Source organism: Staurois parvus, unplaced genomic scaffold, assembly GCF_062004578.1.
Source record: "Staurois parvus isolate SC_StPar_1 unplaced genomic scaffold, SC_StPar_1.0 ptg000138l, whole genome shotgun sequence".
Lineage (NCBI taxonomy): Eukaryota > Metazoa > Chordata > Amphibia > Anura > Ranidae > Staurois > Staurois parvus.
In genome coordinates this window covers 1036409-1063635 of record NW_028317934.1, presented here as the reverse complement: position 1 = coordinate 1063635, position 27227 = coordinate 1036409, and the positions used below count along the sequence as shown (strand labels likewise).

Genomic DNA, 27227 nt, shown 5'->3' with positions numbered 1-27227 from the left:
TCCACTGTCAGAATATAATAATCAGTGCTGCAGCTGATTGGCTGCAAAACTTTCAAACATCCTGTTTTACAAAAGCTCACTAAGCTCTGGGGAAAATGTCTGTGCAATGTGCAACTTCCCTGCAACGTGAACAACCTATTTGCCTTTAGTAAATCAACAACATGGTGTCATGGGCTGGCCATAGATCGATCTGTTTTTTTTTTCAATCAGCGAGCAGGCTGATTGAAAAAACTTAGTCATGAAAGTAAATGTGTACCTGTGTGCCCATATTTCTTTATGGTAACAAAGATGTATCATGCTGCCTTTATGCACTTGTTTGGGTATTTTTTGCAAAGTGAAATGTCACCATATTCACGAAGCTCTGGGGAAAATGTCCGTGCAATGTGCAACTTCCCTGCAAAGTGAACAACCTATTTGCCTTTAGTAAATCAACAACATGGTGTCATGGGCTAACCATAGATCAATTTTTTTTTTTTTTTCAATCAGCCAGCAGGCTGATTGAAAAAATTTAATGGATTCTCTCATTTACATACGCAAAGTGGATGGAGGAATTCTCCCTGCTGTTCTATTGTATTCTGAATCCTCCACTGTCAGAATATAATAATCAGTGCTGCAGCTGATTGGCTGCAAAACTTTCCAACATCCTGTTTGACAAAAGTCGTTATCTGTTGAGTTGCAATGGTCATAGACAGATCGAAATTCGATTGAAAACCCTGCTGAACCAGACGAATTTCAATCCATCATGGCTAGCTTTAATGTACAGTAGGGCATGGCAACCAATCAGGAAATGTTGAAAGAATGTGGCCTTGTTAATATGCAGCCACATTATGCAAAATGATGTTTGTACTATCTGTTCAGGGAACATTAATTAACATAACATCGCCCAATAATTCCTTTGAGCCGGTTTTCACAGTTAAGCCTATTATCCAGATCATCAACATATAATGGGCCTTGTTCAGTACCAAAGCAACAAAAAAGAAGATATCTGGGATAGTTCTGTAGGACAGTTCTAGTTTGCTACACATAACAGACATCATGGTAAGCCATCCATGGGACATTGCAAGCAGCCTCTCCCCCCCTAACATGGTTACCAACTAAAAACTATAGATTGTCATTTGTAACACTAATTATATTGGTATAGTGTGAACTATATCAAATCTTGGAACGTATTTAAATGTCTCAGTCAGTGTTCATATTTTAAATCTATAGCTGCGATTCTTTATGTACGTTTTTCACAAAGGACAGCATTTCTTTCCCACTCCCTCTAAATAAATAAAATGTATAAAAAGCTGTTTTTAAGAATTTTGTTACCAACAGAATATTAATCTATGTGTGTTCTTCAAATGATATCATTTAATTCTAGTTGAGATGTGTAGCACGAAAAAACATTAAATGAAAACTAGAACAAAATACCGTATATTTGCTTTACTTTTTAGACCATTAGTCACACACTGTCTACATATCTATATAATAGACATTTTCAAAAAGGACTATCTGTCATGACTATAGGGTGTTAATATTTACTACTTTTTTTACTGGACTGTTAACACATTTACGTATGCATAGTTACATCAACAGGAAAGCACATGTCAATACTCACTTGCATAGGCAGGTTATTTGCCATGGTAAAACTAGGCATTGGTGGCAACGCACTGTATGTGTTTGTAAGTGCTGTGTCTGTTCTCCCCAACATAGAACTTGATGTGAATGAGGACACTAGATAGAGAAAAAGAAGTCAAATTATTATATGGATCCGTCAAATGATCTATGTACCTGTCCACCTTCACATTTGTACCAAGTGATATATTTGTTGTTAATCCATCGTTGTAAATAGTATTTATTAGTTATCGTGTTCCTGTAAGCATAGATGAGCTCTTGAAATATTCACCAAATGGGCAAAGTTAGAGTTTAGCTGGATATCATAGGTGTGTTCTTCAATGTTGTCTTTAACCACTAACCTACATGGCACTTATACCCCCTTCCTGCCCAGGCCAATTTCCAGCTTTCAGCGATGTTGCACTTTGAATGACAATTGCGCGGTCATGCAACACTGTACTCATATGACATTTTTATCATTTTTTTGTGACAGATAGAGCTTTATTTTGGTGATATTTATTCACCTCTGGGTTTTTTATTTTTTCTTAAACAAACCAAAAAACACTGAAAATTTTGAAAAAAATGTTTTTTCTTAGTTTTTGTTATAAAATTTTGTAAATAAGTGATTTTTCTCCTTCACTAATGTGCGCTAATGAAGCTGCAGTGATGGGCACTGATAGACTGTACTAATGGGCACTGATAGGTGGCACTGATGGGCACTGATGAGGTGGCACTGGTAGGTGGCACTGATAGGCACTGAAAGGCAGCACAAATATATGGCACTGATAGGTGGCACTGATAGGCGGCACTGACTGGCACTGTTAGGTGGCACTGACTGGCACTGTTAGGCGGCATTGATAGGTAGCACTGACGGGCACTGATAGGCGGCACTGATGCACACTGATAGGTGACACTGACTGGCACTGATAGGCGGCACTGACTGGCACTGATAGGTGGCACTGATTAGCAGTACTGATAGGTGGCACTAACTGGCATTGATAGGTGGCACTGACTGGCACTGATGGGTGACACTGAAAGGCAGCTCAGATGGGCACTGAAATGTGGCACTGATGTGGCACTGGCAGGTGGCATGGATGAGCACTGAGAGCTGGCACTGATGGACACTGACAGGTGGCGCTGCTGGGGCTACACAGATCATCAGGGCACACTGATCATCAGTGCTCTGATGATCTGTGTTCATGTCCCCTCCACGGAAAGCCGATTACCGGCTCTCCTCTCGAGCTGCCAGCGTGACAGCTTGTGGGGGAGAAATGCAGATAACCGGCATTTCCCTGTTTACATGTGATCAGCTGTGATTGGACACAGCTGATCACATGACCGAGCCAACATCTTCGGCTCTTTGCGTGGATCGGTGATCTGCTGTGTCCGAGGGACACAGCGCACCACCGATCGCCGTGCTGCGCGCTCCGGGAGCAGCGCATGCGTGGTTAGAATGGGGGGATGTCATATGACGTCCTCCCAGAATGAGAGAACCACCTTGCATCCATCATTGTACTATATGGCGGGCGGGAGGCGGTTAATTTGAGCTCTCAAATGTAGGCCATCTTTGCCTAGATATTGTCCATAGTGAGCGCTATACATTATTAATTTCAGCTCATGGATATTTAAAGCATGCCTATACTATTTAACCCTCCTCCAAATCCCCAACCACAATAAAGATAAACAAAATGACAGTGGTTAGAGTGGTCCCTACCCTACATCCTCCATTAATGGGAGTTGGACCATCATAAGCATTGCCGTCTAGACCATCCTTTCTCAACTCCTTTTTATCTCAGAGGAATCCCTAAAATAATTTTCAGGTCTCAGGGAACACTTACTAAGTCCATTTCATAGGTGGTCAATGGGAAAATACCCCTTACATTAATGTCGAAGGGGAATAATGAAACCATTACAGTGGTGATCAGAATACAATCCTTTCAGACAGCTTAAAAAATTTTTGGCAGCTGGCTCTATCTAGTAGCATTGGCCCTGGAACTATGCAGGTACCATCAAATAGGAGGTCAATCTACTACAGTTCAAGAAACCTCTGGAGGAACCATAGGGTTCCACGGAACCATAGGGTTCCACGGAACCCTGGTTAAGAATGGTTGATTCTGGACTAATGACGTCAAGCTATCGAGATGTGCTCCCTGAATGAGTGCCTCCTGTGCCTGCTCTGCTTCCAGCCAACATATGGCTGTCTAGGACTGATGAATATTGGGTTATGCTTCTTCCAGCATCAGAAGAAGATAATGTCAGTAGAAGAAGGGGGCAATAAGGAAGCAGGGGCTACCACCAGCTTTTCATATAGTGATTTTTTTTTTACTAAAAAGGATAGATGGTCTATAAAGGCTGGTACACATAGCATGAAACAAAACATCTAATGAATACTATTTATAAAATCCATTAATTCACTTTTCTGTCTTACGGTTTTACCTTTACTGGAAAGTTGTCATTATGCCCCGTTCTTCATGCTTACCTGGAGTGGTGGGTTGTGGAATAGGTTGATAGACACTAGTGCTGAAACTACTGCTAATAGGGATGTGACTGGGTGTGTTGCTGGCTTGCCTCCTCTGATTCCGCAACTTTTCTTCTCTTCTCCATTTTGCTCGCCGATTAGAAAACCATACCTAAGAAGTAGAAAAAACAAAAAGGTTAATATAATAATTAAGTCAACCCTTATTTCCTATGCTGCCAGTGCAAACTGCAACATTACACTGCTTTATGTAACTAAGTCTGTATTTTGGAATAGATCATTAATACTTTGCATTATGCCAAAAAGACCAACCTGCTGGCCTAACCCATTTTCAGTATCTAAATACAGTATATGGTACATTTCATGAGAACCACATATTTGAGATCCATGAGTAATGGCACTTTGGTACACTAAGGGCCTACATTTGCTGTAATCAGTCCTTATATGATTCAAGCACACTGTAAAAGTACAAGCCAAAAATAGATTTTGATGGCCATTGTTCAATTAAGATGCATACAACATGCTTTATTAAAGCGGTAAAGCTCTTGGGCTCTTACCGCATATCTTAAACAGATAACGATAACACCTTAATTTTGTTATAATCTGGGGCAAAAATAAGAGGTCAAGGGAGACCTATAATTTTTGGAAAGAAATAAGAATCAAGGAAGACTTACATTGTGCTCGGTACCACTTTAATCTTATTGTAATTAGGGGCATAAATAAGAGGCCAAGGAAGGCCAAGTTTCCCCCAAAAAACACAAAATACACTAAACATACAACAGTATTCAATTTAACGTGTTTCTTACTCCAAGAACAAAAATGTAATATATTGCTAAGATGTGGTGGCTGCATTAATTTTCTTTATTCAGACATTTTTGCTTATATTTTCACCTGGTGATCCTGCCAGTAACACACTACCTGTCCTAGGGTGACAGATCTCACTCACTGCACTGTATCTATGGAGGAGCAGTGTGTTCTGACTGTTAAGGCACCTCCCGCAATACCTCATTTCCATAGCATAGTAGGGAGTTATGTTTCCTTATTAATGGACTGCGCCAATGGACATAAATATAAATTAAAATAAAAAGCAACATGTAAAAAATGGGGGAGGGGAGCAGCTATCTAATGCCTTGGAAACCAAGAAAAAAGCAACGTAAAAATGTATTTAGACAAGCGCTCCTCAGAGTATGAAAGATATCATATCAATAAGCAGTCCATATCCCCTCACTATAATCTCACTGTGCCAAAAAGAAACTTACAAAATAATATCTTATAACAAGTGAAAAACAAATGAAAAACAAAACTCTTCAATATTATCACATTTGTGTCATATATCCGTGATTGCTGTTATATGAGAATAACAATGTGTCCATACAATATTATCAATTCTTGTTTAAAACGTTCAAACATAAATGTGCAAAATATCTCCTTTTCAGTTTTGTTATCTTCATAAATATTTGTGCTTCTCACCGCTACCGCTCCTGGGGGATTTCGAGTGACGGAACGCGTGGGGTGGGGCCTTGGATGTGACATCACCATGTACAGGTAAACCTCTGGTGTTCGCTGAGCCCGGAGCTGATCTGTTCGTTTTACATTGCTATAACTGTTGGGGTTGGCTATGACACTTTGTGAGTGTGGTTCATGCTTTTTTAATGGAATAAAGGTTTCTTTTGGATGGTTTTACGCTATGAAGCTTCCTCTTCTCTTCCTTTCACATGGTATATACATGTATGAGGATTCATCCATAGAGGTTGACAAGCTGTCGGCATTCCTGTAGATCGTTGCTCCCAGAGAATAACAATGTGTCCATACAATATTATCAATCCTTTTTTAAAACGTTTATACATAAATGTGCAAAATATCTCCTTTTCGATTTTGTTATTTTCATAAATATTCGTGCTTCTTATCAAAACACCACCACACTGTGACAAATCCACCACCAGCCAAATTAAATGAACTCACCAGAGCTCTATGCTGGTAATGTTATAAACGAGCTAATGAGCAGTGACTCTGGGAGCAACAATCTTCAGGAATGCCGACAGCTTGTCAACCTCTGTGGATGAATCCTCATACATGTATGTACCATGTGAAAGGAGGAGAAGACGAAGCTTCATAGCATAAAACCATCCAAAAGATACTTTTATTCCATTAAAAGAGCATGAACCGCACTCAGAAACAAAGTGTCATAGCCGACACCAGCAGTTACAGCAATGTAAAAGAGATAGATCAGCCCCGGGCTCAGCGAACACCGGAGGCTTACCCGTACATGGTGGCGTCACATCCAAGGCCCCGCCCCACGCGTTCCGTCACTCGACGTCCCCCAGGAGCAGTAGCGGTAAGAAGCACGAATATTTATGAAGAGAAAAAAAAACGAAAAGAAGATATTTTGCACATCTATGTTCGGACGTTTTAAAAAAGGATTGATAATATTGTATGGACACATTGTTATTCACATATAATAGCGATCACAGATATATGACATGAATGTGATAATATTGAAGATTTCTGTTTTTCACTTGTTATAAGATATTTTTTCTTAAGTTTCTTTTTGGAACAGTGAGATTATAGTAAGGGGATATGGTCTGTTCAATGATATCATTCATACTCTGAGGAGCGCTTGTCTAAATATATTTCTACATTGCTTTTTTCTTGGTTTCCAAGGAATTAGATAGCTGCTCCCCTCCCTCATTTTTTAAATTTTGCTTTTTATTTTATTTTATATTTATGTGCATTGGCGCAGTCCATTAATAAGGAAACATAACTCCCTACTATGCTATGGAAATGAGGTGTGGAGGAGGTGCCTTAACAGTCACAACACACTTCCTCTACTAGACAACACTTGTCTAAATACATTTTTACATAGTAGGGAGGTGTTCTGTATGCTATATCAGGGCAAGTCTTATAACACTGATGAGATTTTAGTGCAGCACAGGCAGAGTACACAAGAAGTTAGGAAGCTCACTGGAGTCCTGGCAGGATCAAAAGGTATTTTTCTAACACTTCAACAAAACAAAACACTTCAGTGGTATATTTAACACACCAAAATGGAGCAAATAAGAGAAGTTCATCGTTAGAGTTTACTTTAGGCATCTGAAATATTACTCCCTCAGGCAAATGATTAATAATCAACCCTGTCCGTGCCATGCCCTAATCTCAATGTGGAGAACTTCTCACGACTTCCACCGAGATTCCATGTTACAGAATCAAGATAAATTTGTCAGTGGAGTGGAATGACTTTCATCCTCTGCAAACACATGATAAAGTCTATAAATAAAGCTGTGCTTTTCTAGGGTCTTCCTCTCCCATCGAGATGACTGTTGTGCTTGAAAATAAGTGGTGCATGCGTTAAACCGGGGGTCAAACATTTGATTTAATTACATAGTAACCGTTACCTGTATTCTAGCTTCTGGCAAGTCTATTTTGGCAGCTAATCTTTCTCTGGCAAACACATCAGGATAATGGGTTCGCTCGAATTCTGCAAGCACACAAATGAACAGGTTGGTTAAGAAGACTGTACAGTTTTCATTATAAAAGATGTTAAACATATCCAATTAGAGGCTCAGCTGTTGTGACCTCTGTTCATATCTTTCTCTAAACTGAAAGTGTTCTGATGAGTGGGTAGGAAAGACAAACTCTGCTTGTGAGGCCTTGCAGAAGGAAGAGTTGGCCTTACCGCCAATTTAAAGCAGATGAAAATCCTAACTGAAAGGAATTTCATTTCAATATACGTGTTTCCACTTTTTTTGCATATTTTATTGCATCACATTGGGGGAGATTTACCAAAATTGGAGCACTAAGAATCTGGTGCAGCTGTGCATGGTAGCCAGTCAGCTTCTAAATTCAGCTTGTTCAATTCAGCTTTGACAAAAAAACCTGGAAGGTGATTGGATTCTTTTGCAGAGCTGAACAAGATTTTGCACCAATTTTAGTAATTCCCTCCATTGCTTCCGATGTCCTGCAGCTACTTCCTATCTAGATGTGCTCCAGCCCTGGATGCATATAATTTCTCAGGGCACATTTCCTGTAGGTGACAAAAGCGGACCATGCCTGCGTAATATGTTAGAATAGCCACTCGGAGTTTCCATCAGAAGCCCCTGTGCCAGGGTGACAACACAGGAGCACAACTGGGAAACAGGGACAGGGTGTTGTCACCTTATAACAGGAAGTGTCTGAATAAAATATAAAATAAAATACCATAAAAACTGTAGCTTTAAAGAGAACCTGACTCTTAAAATGATATTAACCTGTTAATGCTTAATGGGATTTAGTGACTGGGTTTACATCTACTTTAAGCAAGTGTATTTATCATTTTCACTGCTCTTACTTGATTCGTCACTATTCATAGACTACAGTAAGCCATACCTTTTTCTAGTGCTTCTATTTGTTCTTGGGTGAATGATGTTCTGTTTCTTTGCAGTTTCCTTTTTAACTGGAGCCTCATTTGTGCCTCATCTGAATCTTCCCCATTAGAACTGATGGAGTTTGTGTTTTCTCCCCCACCTTCTTGCTGCGGACAGCCATCTGCAACAACGAACATTTGGTATTAGACCAACCTTACCATTAGCAAAATATGAAATGCTCAATACATACTGTATATAAGCCACAAAAATAAAGCACAATTTCTTTACTGAAGTCTATTTTTTTATATAGCTAACTATAATTTTCTTCCTGTGAATATATAAATGAAACCTTAACAACCAATTAAATCGATCAACAGTAAACTTTTGAGATGATTTTCAAATTCCCAAAATGTTTACACAAAGTTGAAGCTAGTAGACGCTAAACATGCTGCACTTTTTAAAATGAAATATCTACTTTAACAATTACAACAAAAAAAAAGTCTTAACAGTTCTCTTGAGATTATCTGTTGTCAGCAATTGCAATCAATTAAATGTTGATAGGTTTGCAGAAAATGTGATTAAGAACTCAAGCCAAGCTTGTAATCTCCTAAAAGAAATATTTATCTAGATTTTCGATTTGAATTCCCTACAGTCAATTTCATGTTTAAAGGTTCTGAATTTAGAAGTGAGCGCATTGTTCTACAATTTTATTCAACCATTGTACGAGTGTGCAATTCCCTGACACCTATTACAGCGAACAGTTGTAATTATATCATCAGCAAGAACAGCCTGTAATTGCAGAAAATGGAATTTTATATTTAGATAAAGGGACTGTCCATTCTTTGTAATATGGCGTGCAAGGGAAAAGTATGATTTCTTAAAAAAAATAATAATAATAAATTAGCATATAATTTTAGAAGATAATGTAGTGACTTTAGTAACACACATATGTAACTTCAGCATCTTTATAATAAGCATATGACATTATTGTGCCACTTAAATTAATTTATTATCACACCTGTTCTTATTTGAGTTAATGAGTTTGAGGATATCCAATTCAGAATATTTTGCCATGGCTGAAAATACAGCATTGGCCAGCTCTACAAAATGCCATATATTCACAGTGGTCTTATGATGCTGATCCCAATTATTTTACTTTTTTTCTCTCCAAGACTTGTTATAAAGGTTCAGTATGGTTAGATTATCTATTTATTTATTTATTTATTTATTTATTTTTTGTTGTTTCAATTTCACAGTTTTTTTAAACAATTTTTTTAATTCCCATATTAATAAAGCTACAATTATACAACTACAAAAATAATCTGCTGGATTAGTATAACACAATAACAATATTTTTAATACAAGCCCCTCCCTTTTCCTGAGCATGAATTTGACAGTGTTGTGCCAGACTGCCCTTTTGCTTTCCAAAAATGTTGTATTTCGATTCTCAACTTTTAAAAGCCACTTCATTCCATTTTTAAAGTGTGCCATCCTATAAAAGACTGAATTATAAATAACAGCTGGAAGGTGCTTTTAGAAAATTCTCCCACCTAGAATTTGTATAACTTGATTTAGTTTGGAAATTCCTTATAAATAGGCCATAAGTCTTCCAAAAAAGATTTCAAAACAAAATATTTTCTTTTTTTACTTGCTGCACACATTAATTTGTTGTCTCTGGGCTGTAGAAAATATTCAACGTGCGGGAAAACTTTCCCAGGCTACATAACACAATTTTCCTAAGAAATTATGTATTTGTAATTCTGGCCATAGGTTATAAGTTTTAATTTCATGCATGGATTAATGACAAGTAATTATTAGTGTTTGAATGTAATGGAAATCTGTATCACAGATCTCAGAATTTTCCATAATGGCGGGAAATCTTGGCAGATCAAGTATATCACCCATTTGAAAAAATATCAGTTGCCTCAAGTCTAAAGGCTGAAATCATCAACATAAATAGGAAACCTTGCAAAGTGGACAGTGTTCAGATCACTTTTTTTTTTACTCTTGTAGATCTGCCATAAATGCCCAGAGTATGTGTAGATTTTACTGGAAAAGATGCTTGGATTTCTTTTTTAAAAACATGCCCGGATCTGGAATTACGATGCCAAGGATTGCTGACTTTTTGCTCAGAGCAGCCCAAAAACTGCTGAGCTCCTTATTTGAAAGAGCCTGCACCTTCTGTAATTAAATATTGTGGGAATTAAGATCAGAGCAATATCCAAGCACAATGGTGGTGCCTTAAAAGGGTTAATAGAATTGTGACAGAATCTGGTGGCGTCTTTTCAAACACGTTGAAATGTTTTAAAACCCCAACATTCTCTTCCATTTAAATCATCAGATTCAACTACAGTTCGGACCATATGGACGTTTGTAGACCTATTGAGATGACCACCAACACTTGAATAGGAGGGGGGCTGCCTTTCAGCAGTGCACAATGGCGGTAGAGTAAGAGAAACTATTAAACACTCGGGCCAGGGGGATTGGCAAACTTCCGTGGGTAGAATTTTCAGGACACAATCAGGACGCAGAACAAAGGGATTCTCTTGAATTTCGCAGTCATCCACATTGTATCACAAGGGGTCCAGTCAACAGACTGTTCAGGCAAGTATGTTAACCTTTACGCTCAAGCATCATTAATCACTGTCCTTGGGGCTGTGCTACTCAAAGCTATATAGGACTTTTTTTTCTTTCTTAAACTTTCTATAGGACCAAAAGAGAAAAAAAATACCTAAATGAGTCAATGGGATAAGTCCATACACTGCAGCTATTTACTCAGCGGCAGAAAAGAAAAAAAAAAAAGTACTTAGTGGAGCTTAGCTAAGCTCCAGCTCACATGTTAACACACAAGTGTCCTTCTATTTACTCATCAAATCTGCTCTGTGGCTTCTGAAGTGTTCTGATACTAATTTATTGAGTGTGTTTGCTGCTGTTTGTGTATTGCATGCATTTTTCCAGCACATTGGAGAATCTCTGTGATCTGTCAGTAGACATTCCCTTTTCTCCATAGGAAATACAGTGTTCCCTCCGGAGTGTAGGCACCATTGTCAAAAAGTCAACAGAAAGTAAAAGTTGCAGTGTATCCTGGCTAAGTATAACATTGTTGACAATGACTTTGCGCCTCGATGCTCTTCATTCTTAGTGAGAGATCTGTATGTACTAATTCACTTACCAAGAACTACAATTGTCGTATATCATTATCCAACCAATATGCCTGTCTTGGTAATAAATGCCACTTGTCCTATAGAAGTAGAAGGTCACTGCAAGTCATAGTGGGGCTTTTTAAGTCCCAGCACAGCCTCACCCTTGCAATTGAGCAGCAGATCAAGCTGGGAGTGTTGGTAGGACATGCTGTGACTTGTAGTCCTGTAACACCTGGCAAACTGTTATGGCACAATATAGCAAGCACCATTAAAAAGAAAAAAAAAGTTTACTACGCAAGGAGCTGCATACATGGTTCTCCTTTCGTAAATAGTTTTGAATAAAAAAAAAGTACAGGGTTAAAATATGAACTTTAGGCAAATATAAAGGACACAAATTATGCAAATCTGTAATCATTAATACATTATTACATATATTTTTTACATGCAAGCAGTGTATACCTGAATCTGACCTGGTAGCAGCCCCCTGGATGCATTGTACAGCAGGGCTGGAGTGTTAGAGGAGGAAGCAGTACAATAGGCCAATTAGATCATGTGCTGTCAGAAAGCATACGGATGGGAAGAAAAAGTGATGGAGAGATGAGCTAGTCACTGTAGTGCTTCTACTTTCACTGTCCAATTATAGGCAGGGGGTGGATCCAGGAGGACCTGGACTCAAAGAAAGCAGGTTGAATGATGTTGGCTATCAGGCTGACGATATCTATGAGCGAAAATATACTGCAGAGGAAATCTCTTGGTTGACACTGAATATTGCAGTGAAAGTTGGCGTAGTTATTTTATCTTTTATGGGCTCTTCATTTTTATATTGTTATTGTTGGCTTAAGTTCTGCTTTAAGCCTATTTTAAGTCAAATGTTTTTTCATCTTAGATAAAGTAGGGAATGGCTCAAAAGCCTGTCGGGTCTCTATATCATTGGGGAGATTTCTCTTTATTTTCTGTACTGCATACACAACAAGGCGTAAAAGGAAATCTCTCTAGTCAAGGAAATCTCCTTTCAGACAGTTGTCACCAGAACAACTATCATCATTGAAAGCTTTCCCCTCAATTCCTATTCTGGTGACAACTCTAAATTTGGGATTTCCCCTCACTTTCTGTGCTGGTGACGGTGGTCACCAGGACAAATAGAGAGTGTGAATTTCTCTAAAGGGGACACAGGCAGTAAGACCTGACAGACATTGTAATTGCTTACCATTCTATCCAAAGCTAAAAAAATTGTTTAGATACATTTTCATTTCATTAAGCACAGTAAGGTCAATGCTGTACAGCAGGTGTCTCCAAACTTTCTAAACAAAGGGCCAGTCCTTCAGACTTTAGGGGATCAGACTGTGGGCAGCGGGAGTAGAAAATGTCCACACATCAGTGGGAGTAAACAATGCCTCATCTTTGGTATTAGTGGGAGGAATAGTGCCCCATAGTTGGTGTCAGTGGAAGGAATAGTGCCCCATAGTTGGTGTCAGTGGGAGGAATAGTGCCCCATCAATGGGGTCAGTGGGAGGAATATTGCCCCATTGTTCATGTCAGTGGAAGGAAAAGTGTCCAATTGTTGATGTTAGTGGGAGGAATAGTGCCCCATAGTTGGTGTCAGTGGGAGGAATAGTGCCCCATCAATGGTGTCAGTGGGAGGAATATTGCCCCATTGTTCATGTCAGTGGAAGGAAAAGTGTCCAATTGTTGATGTTAGTGGGAGGAATAGTGCCCCATAGTTGGTGTCACTAGGAGGAATAGTGCCCCATCAATGGTGTCAGTGGGAGGAATATTGCCCCATTGATGGTGTCAGTGGGAGGAAAAGTGTCCAATTGTTGATGTTAGTGGGAGGAATAGTGCCCCATAGTTGGTGTCACTAGGAGGAATAGTGCCTCATCAATGGTGTCAGTGGGAGGAATATTGCCCCATTGATGGTGTCAGTGGGAGGAAAAGTGTCCAATTGTTGATGTTAGTGGGAGGAATAGTGCCCCATAGTTGGTGTCAGTGGGAGGAAAATTGCCCCGTTGTTAGTGTCAGTGGAAGGTAAAGTGTCCAATTGTTGATGTTAGTGGGAGGAATAGTGCCCCATTTTTGATGTCAGTAGGAGGAATAGTACCCCATTGTTGGTGTCAGTGGCAGGAAATATGCCTCAGTATTGATGCCAGGGGCCATGTCCCAAGGGCCGGATAAAGGCAGGTAAAGGGCCACAGTTTGGAGACCACTTGTGTACAGCATTACTTAACAGCGAATCATTGTTTCCTTAGCCTGATGACTGTTGAATGTCTGTGTTTGGCTACTGTAGTTATTTCTCAAATTATTAAAGAAAACAACTTTTATTGGACTTAATGTGATCTTAGTCATAAGATCCACCCAGTAAATGTGCAGACACACCCGGTATAAGACCTATTTTTGGGGAAACCATAAGAATTTGCTGAGTAAAAAAAAAAATAATTCCCCAGAGATCAGATGGTTAGGGGATATCACCCCTTGTCCCACTGTACCTACAAACATGTGATCGTTCCTGGATTGCGTAATGATTGGCTTTGAGTACATTATTTTTATATACTTTATACAACTCCTACTACATTAGCAATTTTTAAAGTAGCCATAGCAACCAATCAGCAATCATCCTTTGTGGTTCTGACTTCCCATCATCATCACTGCACAGTCAACAATCACTTAATACAAACGGACATAAATGTCATCTATTACAGACAGAAGAAGTCAATACCAGATACTGCAGGCCTACAGAACATATGTCATATACCTAAATGCGTCATTTTATAGTTGCTTACTGTTGGCTTATAGCAGGTATGTACTTTATCTTAAATGCAACATTTATTAGTTGTTTATTGCCTTTGATTTATAGAAACCATGCCAGATTTTGAAGACTGTGCCTTGAAAGATTCTTGGTGGTCACTTTGAATCCACTATATTATAAAAATCCCTTTTTCCCTATATAATTTTCATCCTAGTACTTATTAATGTAGTACCAACCCTTTAATCTATGTTCATTTAGGGAAACCTGACATGATGGTTGTAACCTCTCAAGACTTCCATTCGGTGCTGGAAACCTCCCTTGCTCAATCCTAAAAGTTGTATTAGTCAAGGGCTGGCACAAAATTACTGTGCAGGATGCTTCATAGGTCTGCCCTGCCCTGGAACTAGCCTCCACAATTCCAGCCATGGATGTCAGTTGGGTTGATTTGCTAAAAGAATAGAGGTTGGTAAAGTACCAAAGTGAATTGTAGTAATAATGTGATTTTGGGTAGACCCAATACCCAATCATGTGCGAGTATACATTTTATTTACAAAGTGAATGGTTTCTACGCCATTAGTAAATCAACCTCTCTGAGTCAGGTGATGTTACATGCAATCTTCCATTAAATATCCTGTAATAAATCAATCCAGCACCAGACCCATATGATTCCTTCTTTCATCAGGAGTCCACAGACCATTCGATGAATGAGCTGAGGAGTGCTCTCCCACTCTACATTTTGAGCATCCCTATTGCATAGTGAGATAACTTCTAAAGGACCAACAGGGAACATTGGGGGTGGGGCCAAACTTAACTTTAAAAAAAAGGTGAAATGCTTTATATTCAGCTACCTATAAATCTGTATCTTTGAATGTTCTGATCATTCTGACATGTTTTTTGACTAAAGGCAGCATGTATTTGTTCTTTTATTTCTCATGCTCAGCTTGAAGTGTTCAGGTTTGTGACAGATTTATGAAAAGTTAATATTTACGGAGTCAGTATCTTTCTGTCTATCTATCTATCTATCTATCTATCTATCTATCTATCTATCCACCTATCTATTATCTATCTATCTATCTATCTATCTATCTATCTATCCACCTATCTATTATCTATCTATCTATCTATCTATCTATCCATCTATCTATTATCTATCCATCTATCTATCCATCCATCCATCCATCTATCTATCTATCTATCTATCTATCTATCTATCTATCTATCTATCTATCTATCTATCTATCTATCTATCTATCTATTTATCCATCTATCCACCTATCCATCTATCTATCCACCTATCCATCCATCTATCTATCTATCTATCTATCTATCTATCTATCTATCTATCTACATATTCTGGTGATAACTCTATCTGATCTGCATGGAGATTGCATGTTCTCCTTGTACTTGCGCAGGTTTCCTTCCACGCTTCAAAGATGGGCTAGTGGGTTAATTTGCTCCTGTCCAAGGTGGCCCTCGTATTGTGTGTATGTATGCATGTGAGATAGGGATTTTAGACTGTAAGCTCCTTGAGGCCAGAGACTGATGTAAAGCACTGAGTAAATTGTCCTCCTTATATAAATATCTGTATTTATTTTTTTTAAAAGTCAGGATATATATGTCAGTTTGACAAAGATGATTGGGTATATGTCGCGCTGTTAGTACAAATTGGTCTGCCTTTACCAGCTCTATAACAAAGCTTCCCCAGATCCTATTTTAATATATGGGCATATAGAACAGTGGCTCATAGCACTGTATACTGTATGTGTCTATCCACTGCTGCTGCATAAGAGTTTAAGTGTCTCTGTATGCTTATGCCTTGTGTGCTGGCTCTCCCCAAAAAAAAAAAGAGCTTTAAACGATCTTTTGAGAGGCCTTAACCGGGGTTAAAAACGTTAGCCGTGTATAATTTTAAATCCAGAGAATAGAAATTGCCCCCTCCTTCCTTCCCTGGTTGCGCTCTGGGAATGTGTAAAGAAGGAGCCGGCTTACCCAGTGGCTCACACCTAGCAGCTCCCTCTCCTTCTTTCAGCTTCAAATACCTCCAGTGCGCTGCCTTCTGATATTGAGTTACATATAATAAAAAACTGACACTCAATTAAGATATCTTCTTTAAGGTCTATTTAGAAAGCCCTAAAAAGGAGCCAGTGAATAGGCCTGCTCCACCTTACAGGACCTAATCCATAAAGAAGGGAGAGTGAATGTGTGTCCCATTATCCTACAGCTAGACCATCTGACGCGGTGTATGGGATTTGTTTCTTGGAAGAGAGAAGGGGGGAAATAGGGGGCTCTGGGAAATTAGAATCATTCCTGAGTTTCTTAGTGTCTTAATCAGTGAGGCGGAAAACCAGCAAAATAAGATAGCAAAAACCGATCCAGGCACCTTTCAGCTCCAGAGCTGGGATCAAAACATAGGAGCATCTGTTGAAAAGAGAAAATGTCTAAATCCTATAGAGAGCTTTAGACTTATGAGCAAAAAAAAAGAGAGAGGGAGAAAAGTGTCTCAGTGATCCTTAAAACCACTAAATCGCTGGAGAATTTTCTCCAGGACTGAGATGTCTCTCCCTTTTTTTTTTGTTCTGTCAAGCCTTCTGTGTGTCTATTATTTCATTCACTGTTTCATGGTGTTGCTAATATTGGGAACATATTTGTAGCCCTCTGAGACCTCACCCTGCCTTATGCTTTCTGGGTAATGGGCTCTTATGAAACAGCAACATCCCCGAGCAAGGAAAGCACATTAGGAAGGAGAGAGAGGGAGAGGGAATGAGGGGAAGTGTAAAGGAGCATGGATGTTCTAAGAGCGATACAACTTCTAATTAATGCTACTTCTAAAATGTCTTCTGTTCGAGAGATGAGTTCTTCACGTCTCTGGCACTTAGTTTTATGTGACTGGGAATGCACGGGTGAGCCATAATTTTGCAGGATACATTGACCATTGTACTGTGTATGTGCAAGTGAGAACCAAAATACAAAATGACTCTAGGTCAGCCATTATACTAGGAACTGGGGTTTCTCTAAAGGATGCAAGGAGTTGCTTGAGTCAAGGCTGACTGAACTCTCATTTGATGGTGACTGCATAGTTCCATGGCCAACACCACTTGGCAGAGCTAGCGGCATGACATTAATGGTCTTTTTTGAGCTGTCTGTAAGGGTGACATTCTGACCACTACTGTAAGGGTTCCATTCTTCCTACTGGCCACCAATGCAATTTTTTTCATTGACCTTCAATTAATAAGCTTTAATAGAGGTTTCCTGGTACCTTCAAATTATTTCAAGGGTTCCTCTGAGGTTAAAAGGTTGAGAAAGGATACTCTAAGTATAAGAGTGGGTGTGTGGCTGTATATAAATAAGATGCCTAAAGCCTCATGCCCACTAACATCACGATAGAGCTTTCAGATCTATAAAGGGAACAGTACTGAATGGATCAGAACCGTTTACATGAGAAATGTTTAGCTCCAATTACCAAAATATAAAAATTCTCCAATTTATTGTTGATTTTGCATAGTTGAACATAGCTAGATGCGTGTAAATGCCAGAGACCTTTACATGCCTCCATCAACAAAGGAAATTACACATTTTTTCTTTTTTGCTCCAGGAAGCTGTTATCCATGACGTTATGCATCATTGTCGGAGCTTCCTTGCACATTGTTAGGTGCAGTGGGCATTTGCTTCGGCAGTGGCCAGTGACTAGTGATGTCTCCCATGGGGATCGCATTGCCACTGTGCATCAGAAGTCAGAGCTGTATGTATTATGAGAGCACTCAGGCATTTTGTTTAATACATCCTAACGCAAAAGCATTCAATATTCACATCTAAACTGTTCTTCTGGGAAAAAACACTGCCAGAAGACAACCTTGACGTTAGTCTGCATGAGGCCTAAATGCAGCACGCCTTGATGCATGATAATATGTTGCATTAATGCAATGCATAGAGGATGATTTACTAAAATAGTTGAGAATCTTCACACAAACTGTACACATGACTGGGTATTCAAAGTAATATTAATAGTAATTTAATATAATTGGATGATGAGAGTGAATATTCACACAATTTATTGTGTGACGATTCTCAACTCTTTTAGCAGATCAGCCCAAAGGTCTGAATGGAGTTTATTTCTACATCTAAAATTGCATATATATAGATAGCACTAAAGATATTCTAGCCTTTTAGATGTAAACATACATAATGCACACCTGTTTATCTACATATCTATCTGCTTGACTATCTTAACTGCTTTAAACTTTCTTAGTCTTGAATATATTTTCTATGGTCAATTCACTATCCGAAGTTCTCGAGGTTTACTTCCTATGCTAGCTGCTTGTTTTATTTATTTATTCATTTATTTTCTCTTTTTAATTATTAGACACCTAGCGCTGTTGCACTTTATTCTGTTTATCTACATATCTCTCTGCTTGACTATCTTAACTGCTTTAAACTTTTAGTCTTGAACAAGCTTCAACCTACTTATAGAGAAGTCGTATGTCCCAGCATGCTTTGTTAGCCTTACCGAAAATCATATATATATATATATATATATATATATATATATATATATATATATATATATATAAAATCATCAGGCAACCTCTGTCTAGCTGTTGGGGTTCTGTAAATCCCAGCATGCTACGTCAGCCTTTAACAACTGAAATGGCAAGAACAAAGTAGTCAGCCTTATATCCTGTGGATTCAGTTCACAGCAACACCCCATGTTGGGGCGCACTAAAATAAAATGGTTACAATTTTTGTGTAGAGTTTTTGGACACACTATAAAGAATTGCAACACTCTGAAGCAGATAGAAGTACACAGTAATTTAAAAAAAGAATGAAAATAAACAAGAACTAAAAACACAATAGTGCACACTGTTTGGGGTGAAGACCAAAATCTAACCTTTTTCACATCTATCTATCTATCTATCTATCTATCTATCTATCTATCTATCTATCTATCTATCTATCATTTGTAGCTGTCTGAATTTGTTTAAGACAACCTCTGTCTGCTTCTAGGGGCATTGATCTTTCATGTAATTTCAACAGTTTAGAACCAAAAATTCTCACTCTTTTAATTTTATATATCTCCCTTATATTTGTATACCATTTCTTTTTTTTATGTATGTATTCATCTGGCCCCTGATTTGGGCTTTCCGGCTCACCAAAGCTTTTGTTTTCCTCTCCACTATTCTACCACCTTAAACTATTCTATTTATCTTTATGATTTGACTGTCATAAATAATGTCATGTATGTCTATCACTAATTTACGCAAACTGTACTGAAGTAATGATGTTAAACAATCCATTTGTAGAACGTAACTGAGAATTTCCCAATCTGTAATAACCTTCTTCCCTGATAAAGGTCCAGCCTATGGCTAGCCGGAACGATAATATTCGTCATGCTCTAGGCATGCTCCTTGCCTCCAGATGTGCATGAACGATGATTTGGTCTTAGCCTGCTGCAGCGGTAAAAGTGGAGTGTAAACAAGGTTTTAAAGTTGATCCAATGACCTGCAGCCATCTTTTTTGTGAGCGGACAGGGAGGTGTCACTCTCTTTAGCTCAAGGGTCCTTCTGTGGCTGACAACCAGTATAAGGATCATCGTTGACCAGAGCCCCACTTTCCCATCTTAGACCCCCTTCTTATATTGTCTTTCTAATTGGCAAGCAGGACCATATCGTGTCCAAGGGTCTCCTGTGAAACATTTCCACAGCTTGCCCCTCCAACTAGACGCTTATTCATGTCTCCTTAATGAGAAACAAAACGATCTCTAATGAGCAATTACATAGCGACAGGACTGTTCCCATAACAAATTCTTCTGTGTGACAGAAACATCCATTGTGGAGAACGTTGGGCAGACACTTCTAGACTGCACACAAAAAGCAGGTTGTGTCCCTGCACCTAGTCTGAATGAATAAGGGACCATCAGGGGTTGGGGAGAATAGGAGCCGTATATAGGAGATTCTGGAAATTAATTAAACTCTCCTTCCATTGTCATCTATACGCCATATGGATACTTTAATAGGAATGCTTCCTGGCATTGGGGAAGATCCAGTCCCCTTTTCATCACCAGCATGCCTACAAGAATAAACACGTATATAGAAAATTGCAGCCATATCAGTCAGCAAGAAATGACTTTAAATGTTCTGACTGCTTAAAGGAACAAAGGTGCAATTGGATTGGTTGATATGGGATACTGTGCTTTTCATGGATTCATTAAACAGCCCCTTGTATAGGAATCTATCTACAATAAGCCATTATAATGCACACATCACTGTTCCTGATCTTACTAAAGCCATATTCACACAATAGGACGTAATAACCCCATATTTAAAGGTGATTTACTAAAGGAGAAATACAAAATGCTAAAAAAAAAAAGGCTGAAGGGGTGTAACAATAACATTTTCCCTGTTTCAGAGTATTGGGTATATTAAAAAAATCAGCCACCATCTACAGTTTATTAAATAGGGCTCACAAGATGTCCTCTGCTTTCTCAAATGCAGGCAGGAAAAGGTACGTGAGCGCTGCAGATGACCTATAACTTACTGCTGTGCAGAAGCCTTACCATATGGCCATAAGGACTTCTCTATCCACCAACCTTCTGGCACAAGCTGGGTCAGGCAGCAATGGCAGCTGTCCAAGGTACAGAAAAGATATGGGGCGCATTATCATATTGGTTTAAAAAAAGGACAATGAAAATGCTGTGAAATGCACAAGTGGTGTATTAAAACTAATAGTATTGTTATTATTTGACAATATTTTTACCAGAGCTGACACTGCTTTGAGAAAAGCAGAATACAAAAAAGGCATAAGCGCACCAATAAATCTGTATACTTGAAAATGGAAGGGGATTGGTGGGAAAGTGAAGGCTTTGGAATTTGTTGGAAATTTTGGTCTATAAGGATGGGATGAATTAGAACATGTATTGTTATGTTATGTTGAGTGTAGTATGGTATTATTCTTTGTATTGTGATGTTTCTCTCTGTATAAGTATTTGTTAAAAAAAATTATATAAAATAAATAAATAAAATATTGATTCAAGGATGGAATGGGTTTGCCTGAAGAGTGAATTGGTGTGGGCCTTTCCTAGTGGCACCTCTTGTCTTACAGTCTGTTGTGACCACTGGGCTACAGGCGCTTTCATGTATATGATATGCCCCAGTGGCATAAATGTCAGAAGTTGCCCCGTGCTCTGTTGTGCCAATGCTCTGCTATGTTTGTGCCTCTGGTACATCCATGATAAAAAAAAAACACATACATCCACTGAAGCCCTGCACAAATTCTGCCAATCCTCAACAACCCTGAAAAATATGTGCCATTCACTAACCTATCAGTGCTGTGCCCACTGGCACTACTATAGGGATATGCCACATTTATAGGGTGAATCACTGTCCCAATCAAAATACGGGTAAGGAAAGGTTTTAAAACAGAAGTTCAAGACATATACATTACGTTCAACTTGGCTGTATTAAACACAGGCTGGCAAGTCTGGAGAACAAGTTACCCACTTGACTAATTCATTCACCAATCTACTGAATACATCCTTCAGAATACTGTGCCACATCTGCCAGGCTAGGGGCAGACTCTGCCTTGTGCCTTGTGGGGGGCACCCTGCTGAGCTGACCCTACGACCACTGCCAGCCCCACCACAGGGCAGAGAGAGAACACAATGTGAAGGACTGGGGGGATCTCTGCCATTATATAATGCCCAGTGTGCCAGTCTTTAAATTTTGCAAACATATACAGATATAAAACAAGAGTGCAGGATAAACTATACCAATATTTGACTCTGTGTAATCCAGGCATGCGGTCTCATACATACACAAACAAGAACACAGCATTATCTACCTATATGGAGCACAACATAACATGGCCAATATATACAGCATTATCCATCAGTCCATACACCTATCCCTCCAGCCATGCAAATGCATCCATCTTTCTATATCTATAGGTGTAGCTATATCTATCTATCTATCTATCTATCTATCTATCTATCTATCTATCTTCTATCTATCTATCTATCTATCTATCTTCTATCTATCTATCTATATCTACATATCTATTTATTTATATAGAGTATGCAAAGCAGCACTAGTACCTTACAGGTCAGTGATGTGTCTCCTAAATATAGAAAAATAGACCAGTAATTGCAGTAGTCTTTATTGCAATGTGCAAAATACAAAGTAACGAAAGCTACAGTTACTTTGTTTAGAAAGAATATGAAAGTGTGCAGCAATTACTCTTCTGGAATCCTTTCTCTCTCTTTCTCTCTCCCTCTTTGTATATGTTGAGAATCTTCACTCAATAAATTGTAGCGTTGTTTTCTTTCAAAACCCAGTCATGTGCAAAAGAAATAAACAGGAATTTGTGTTTCTCTTGATTGGATAATTCAAGTGAATTTTCACTCAATTAAGTGAAAATGGTCAACTACTTTACTAAATCAACTTTAATATATTTATCTTGAGCTGTCTATTACAGCTCTCTTTCTTTCTTTCTATTTATTTATCTATCATCTATCTATCTATCTATCTATCTATCTATCTATCTATCTATCTATCCATCCATGATATAGCTATCTCTCCATTTACCTATAATATCTATTTAGCTACCTTATTTTCAGTACGTCCTACCTATCTATTTATCTATCTATCTATCTATCTATCTATCTATCTATCTATCTATCTATCTATCTATCTATGTATCTATCTATCTATCTAGTCTCTCTATCTATGTATGCATGATATAGCTATCTGTTCATTTACCTATAATATCTATGTACCTATTTGATTTACAGTACGATCAATCTATCCATCTCATCCTGTCAATCTCTCTCTTTCTACAAACACATTATATATATATATATATATATATATATATATATATATATATATATATTTATTTACAGAATTATCTATCTATCTATCTGTGATATATATATATATATGTATATATATATATGTCCATTTACCTATAATATCTATGCAGCTATTTGATTTACAGTATGATCAATCTTTCTATATCCATCTCATCCTGCCAATCTCTCTCTTTCTACACACACATTTTATATATATATATATATATATATATATATATACATATATATATATTTACAGTATTGTCTATCTATCTATCTATCCAATATATATATATACATTTACCTATAATATCTATGTAGCTATTTTTATTTACAATATGATCAATCTATCCCATCCTGTTAATTTCTCTCTCTCTCTTTCTATATATATATATATACACACACAAACACACATATATATATATATATATTTAAAGTATGTCCTTTCTTTCTTTATATCTATCTATCTATCTATCTATCTATCTATCTATCTATCGATCTATCTGTCTAGTACAATAACATCCACAAATCAGATTATTTCCTCCTATCACATCATGGAAACACAAATCACAATCTGATCGCCTTTTCTATGTAACAAAATCCAGCACACATCTACAAATCCATTCAGCAAGCTCTGATCCAATTATTCTGCAAAACATACTGGAAGATGTCAAAGTAAACCTGCAACCACATACACCCCTCCAAATCCTCCTCTTGTATGATCAGCAGACACTTGGAACGAGCAGATCGTTGTGCAGAACATCCGATCCGATGTAACACACACACACATATATACACGGTTCCCGAGCCCCGGTGCAGAGTGAGCCGAGTATTTACCCTGCGCCGGCTGTCCTGGCACCGACGTGCCCGGGTACCACCCTGGCCGGGTCCCCCAGGTGCCCGTCTGTCCGTTCAGCATCCTCAGCTTGTCATACATGCCATCTGCGCCCATCTGTTGCTTCTCGCTAGCCAGGTTGCGCAGCACTCGGTTTATCGACGATACCTGCGGAGGGAGATCGCGACAGTTCAAGTCATAGGTAACAAAGAAAGTCCGACAATTAGAAAAAAAAAAAGTGAAATGCATGTGTAATAGTTAGTTAGTTACTTTTATATTGGTCAAGTCATTAGAGATGGTATCCAGCTTCTGGGAACAATTCCCTCGAGTTACAACAGCCGCCAGGTACCGTTTGTACAACGCGTTAAGCCCCCCCCGACGCGTTTTTTTCCCCGACGCGCTCTAACGCAACCCCCCACCCTCCCCTCCCTCCTGTCATTGACTTACACTAGGGATGTTGTCGTTGGTACAGACGCCTTCAGACAGCAACCTGTCCCGGATCTCCCAGGCAAAGATGGAGGGGCACTCTCGCTTATACTGGGCTATTTTGCTAACCACTTCTGGGGTGGCCACCCTGGGTTTGCTGCCCCCGATGGCTCTGGGCCTGATGGATCCAGTCTCGTAATACCTCCCCAAAATCTTACTCACGCAGCCGTTGGAGACCTGCACAGAACAACGACAACAAACCACATTATGAATAATTTCAAGACAATAGTACAATTTTATAGTAGGCATTAAACAATGACAAGCTTACGTTTTGACTATCCAGCACTTGAACTTTTGCATCTGCATGGCTCTATAATACAAAAATATACCTTCAATGGTACATGAGAACTTATGGCTTGGCTGATCATTTTACATTTTGTGGCCCTACACACTCTAAATCACTAAACAGTTCAATAAAAAAAAATAGATTTTTTTTGTTGTTGTTGTTTAACTCGCCTACAACCTAAACTGGAACTGATAAGAACAGTCCTAATTAGTCCTAATAAGAGGAGGGAGTAGTAAGAGCCAAAACATAGGAGTCTATGTACAAAGGAGATCAACGCTAATCAGTACAAAGGAGATCAACGCTAATCAGTACAGATGCACGTTTGAAACATGCAAAGTTCTTATAAATCTGGTATCAAATTATTTTTTAAAAAAAGTAAAAAGATCTATTTTATTCCTTTTTTTTTATATTGAAGCAGATGAATGCCGAATAAAAAAAGCTGGAGGGGCAGCATTATATCAAATGGGTATCACAGTAAGAAGAGCATTTGCGTTGAAAGCTGCGTTTGTCACCTGAAGGATCCTGGAGATATCGCACGGTCTTGCTCCGCTGTGAGCCAGCTCTACGATCTTCTGCCGTGTAGAATCGGGCAGGGGTCTGCCGTTCACAAAAACGCCACCGAGCTGGTTAACGCCGCTGTGACCTGAGGACAGGAGAAAAAAACAGTACATATGCGTCAACGCCTCAGACGCACCCTGACGTCCAATTCATAAAAACAAAAAAACAAAAAAAAAAAAAAAACACGCTTCTCCAACCCCCACACATCGTCCTGTTCCAGCCATCCCATCGAATGGGTCTACAAACTCCTAACTCCAGCAGCCAAATAAACCCCAATCTCTTCCAACGCCTCCTACAAGCATCAGCTGTCAGCAAATGAGCCTAGGCACCGGACTAGAAATAAGGAAGTCCAAAACTGCTCTACTGAAATAGTCCTGAGTGATCCTCTGATTTTTGGAGTTTTGGGTTTTAAAAAAAAAAAAAAGATCCCCCAAACCTGAAGGGTGATCCCAGCTAAGGGAGCCTTTCCCTGGAGAGGATGTGCTCTGCTCAGCTGGCAGAGGGCTGATAAATCGTCTTGCAGGAGCGCTGGCTTCTTAGCAAATAAATAAGCACCAAATATAGAAGAGAGGGGGAAAGTATGATGAGTCTTTCTGACATTTGTCTTTAAAATAAAGCTAGCTGCACGTCAAGTTTGAGCTTAATTTCTGGAAATAGGCGGAAGTCGCCCTAGATCATGCATGGGAGGCTAATTGAAAAGATCATTTGAAGTACTTGTGGCAGGCTTGTCACTTTATGACAGTCCTCTGCTTCTGAAAATTGCATCGTCAGGACAAATGCTACCATGATAAAAAACGACCCTTTCTAGCCGGATCTGAAGAGCACTCAGGCTCAGAGATAAGCCTAGCACGAGTTCCTTCCACAACAAGAAGAAAACCAGAGGTGGAGGGGCAACACTTTTATGTCTTTTCACTTCACAAACTGCCACTTCATATTACCTTCTATTTAATTCTATCTTTATATTTTTAATGATTCCCTCCCCCCCCCACACACCACAATCTAGGGGCTTCCCTTGGTCATCAATGGATCAAATTAGAAGAGGGACCACTTCTTGCCAGAATTTAAAATATACACGTTGTGCCTCCCCATCTTCATAAAGGATGTTAACTGGCACTTCCTATACCTTCTATTTAATTCTAGTTTTTACATATAATTTTTATTACCCCCCACAATACAATCTGTAGACATCCCTCGGTCATCAATGGATCAAATTAGAAGAGGGACCACTTCTTGCCAGCAAAATGTAAAATATACACGTTGTGCCTCCCCATCTTCATAAAGGATGTTAACTGGCACTTCTTATACCTTCTATTTGATTCTAGTTTTTATATATAATTTTTATTACCCCCCACAATACAATCTGTAGACATCCCTCAGTCATCAATGGATCAAATTAGAAGAGGGACCACTTCTTGCCAGCAGAATTTAAAACATACACGTTGTGCCTCCCCATCTTCATAAAGGATGTTAACTGGCACTTCCTATACCTTCTATTTAATTCTAGTTTTAACATATAATTTTTATTACCCCCCCACACCAAAAATCTGTAGGCATCCCTCAGTCATCAATGGATCAAATTAGAAGAGGGACCACTTCTTACCAGAATTTAAAATATACACGTTGTGCCTCCCCATCTTCATAAAGGATGTTAACTGACACTTCTTATACCTTCTATTTGATTCTAGTTTTGTATATCATTTTTATTACCCCCCCCCCCCCCCACACACACACACACACACACACCACAATCTATAGTCATCCCTTGATCATCAATGGATCAAATTAGAAGAGGGACCACTTCTTGCCAGCAGAATTTAAAACATACACGTTGTGCCTCCCCATCTTCATAAAGGATGTTAACTGGCACTTCTTATACCTTCTATTTGATTCTAGTTTTTACATATAATTTTTATTACCCCCCA

General features: G+C 38.8%; 1 protein-coding gene across 7 annotated transcripts in view; it reads right to left on the bottom strand.

Annotated features, from left to right (window-relative positions):
- PAX6 (paired box 6) overlaps positions 1 to 27227 on the bottom strand; it is a 62346-nt gene that overhangs the window by 8706 nt on the left and 26413 nt on the right. For 4 of the 7 annotated variants that reach the window (XM_089673471.1, XM_089673470.1, XM_089673474.1 and 1 more), the window contains exons 4-11: positions 25260 to 25390; positions 24730 to 24771; positions 24423 to 24638; positions 23978 to 24143; positions 8435 to 8593; positions 7465 to 7547; positions 4076 to 4226; positions 1601 to 1716 (exon numbers count right to left, since the gene is read on the bottom strand). In XM_089673471.1, coding sequence (XP_089529597.1) covers positions 1601 to 1716; positions 4076 to 4226; positions 7465 to 7547; positions 8435 to 8593; positions 23978 to 24143; positions 24423 to 24638; positions 24730 to 24771; positions 25260 to 25390 — 1064 coding nt within the window. The remainder of the gene's footprint in view (positions 1 to 1600; positions 1717 to 4075; positions 4227 to 7464; positions 7548 to 8434; positions 8594 to 23977; positions 24144 to 24422; positions 24639 to 24729; positions 24772 to 25259; positions 25391 to 27227) is intronic. The other 3 variants (XM_089673473.1, XM_089673475.1, XM_089673476.1) reach the window with 2 other exon arrangements.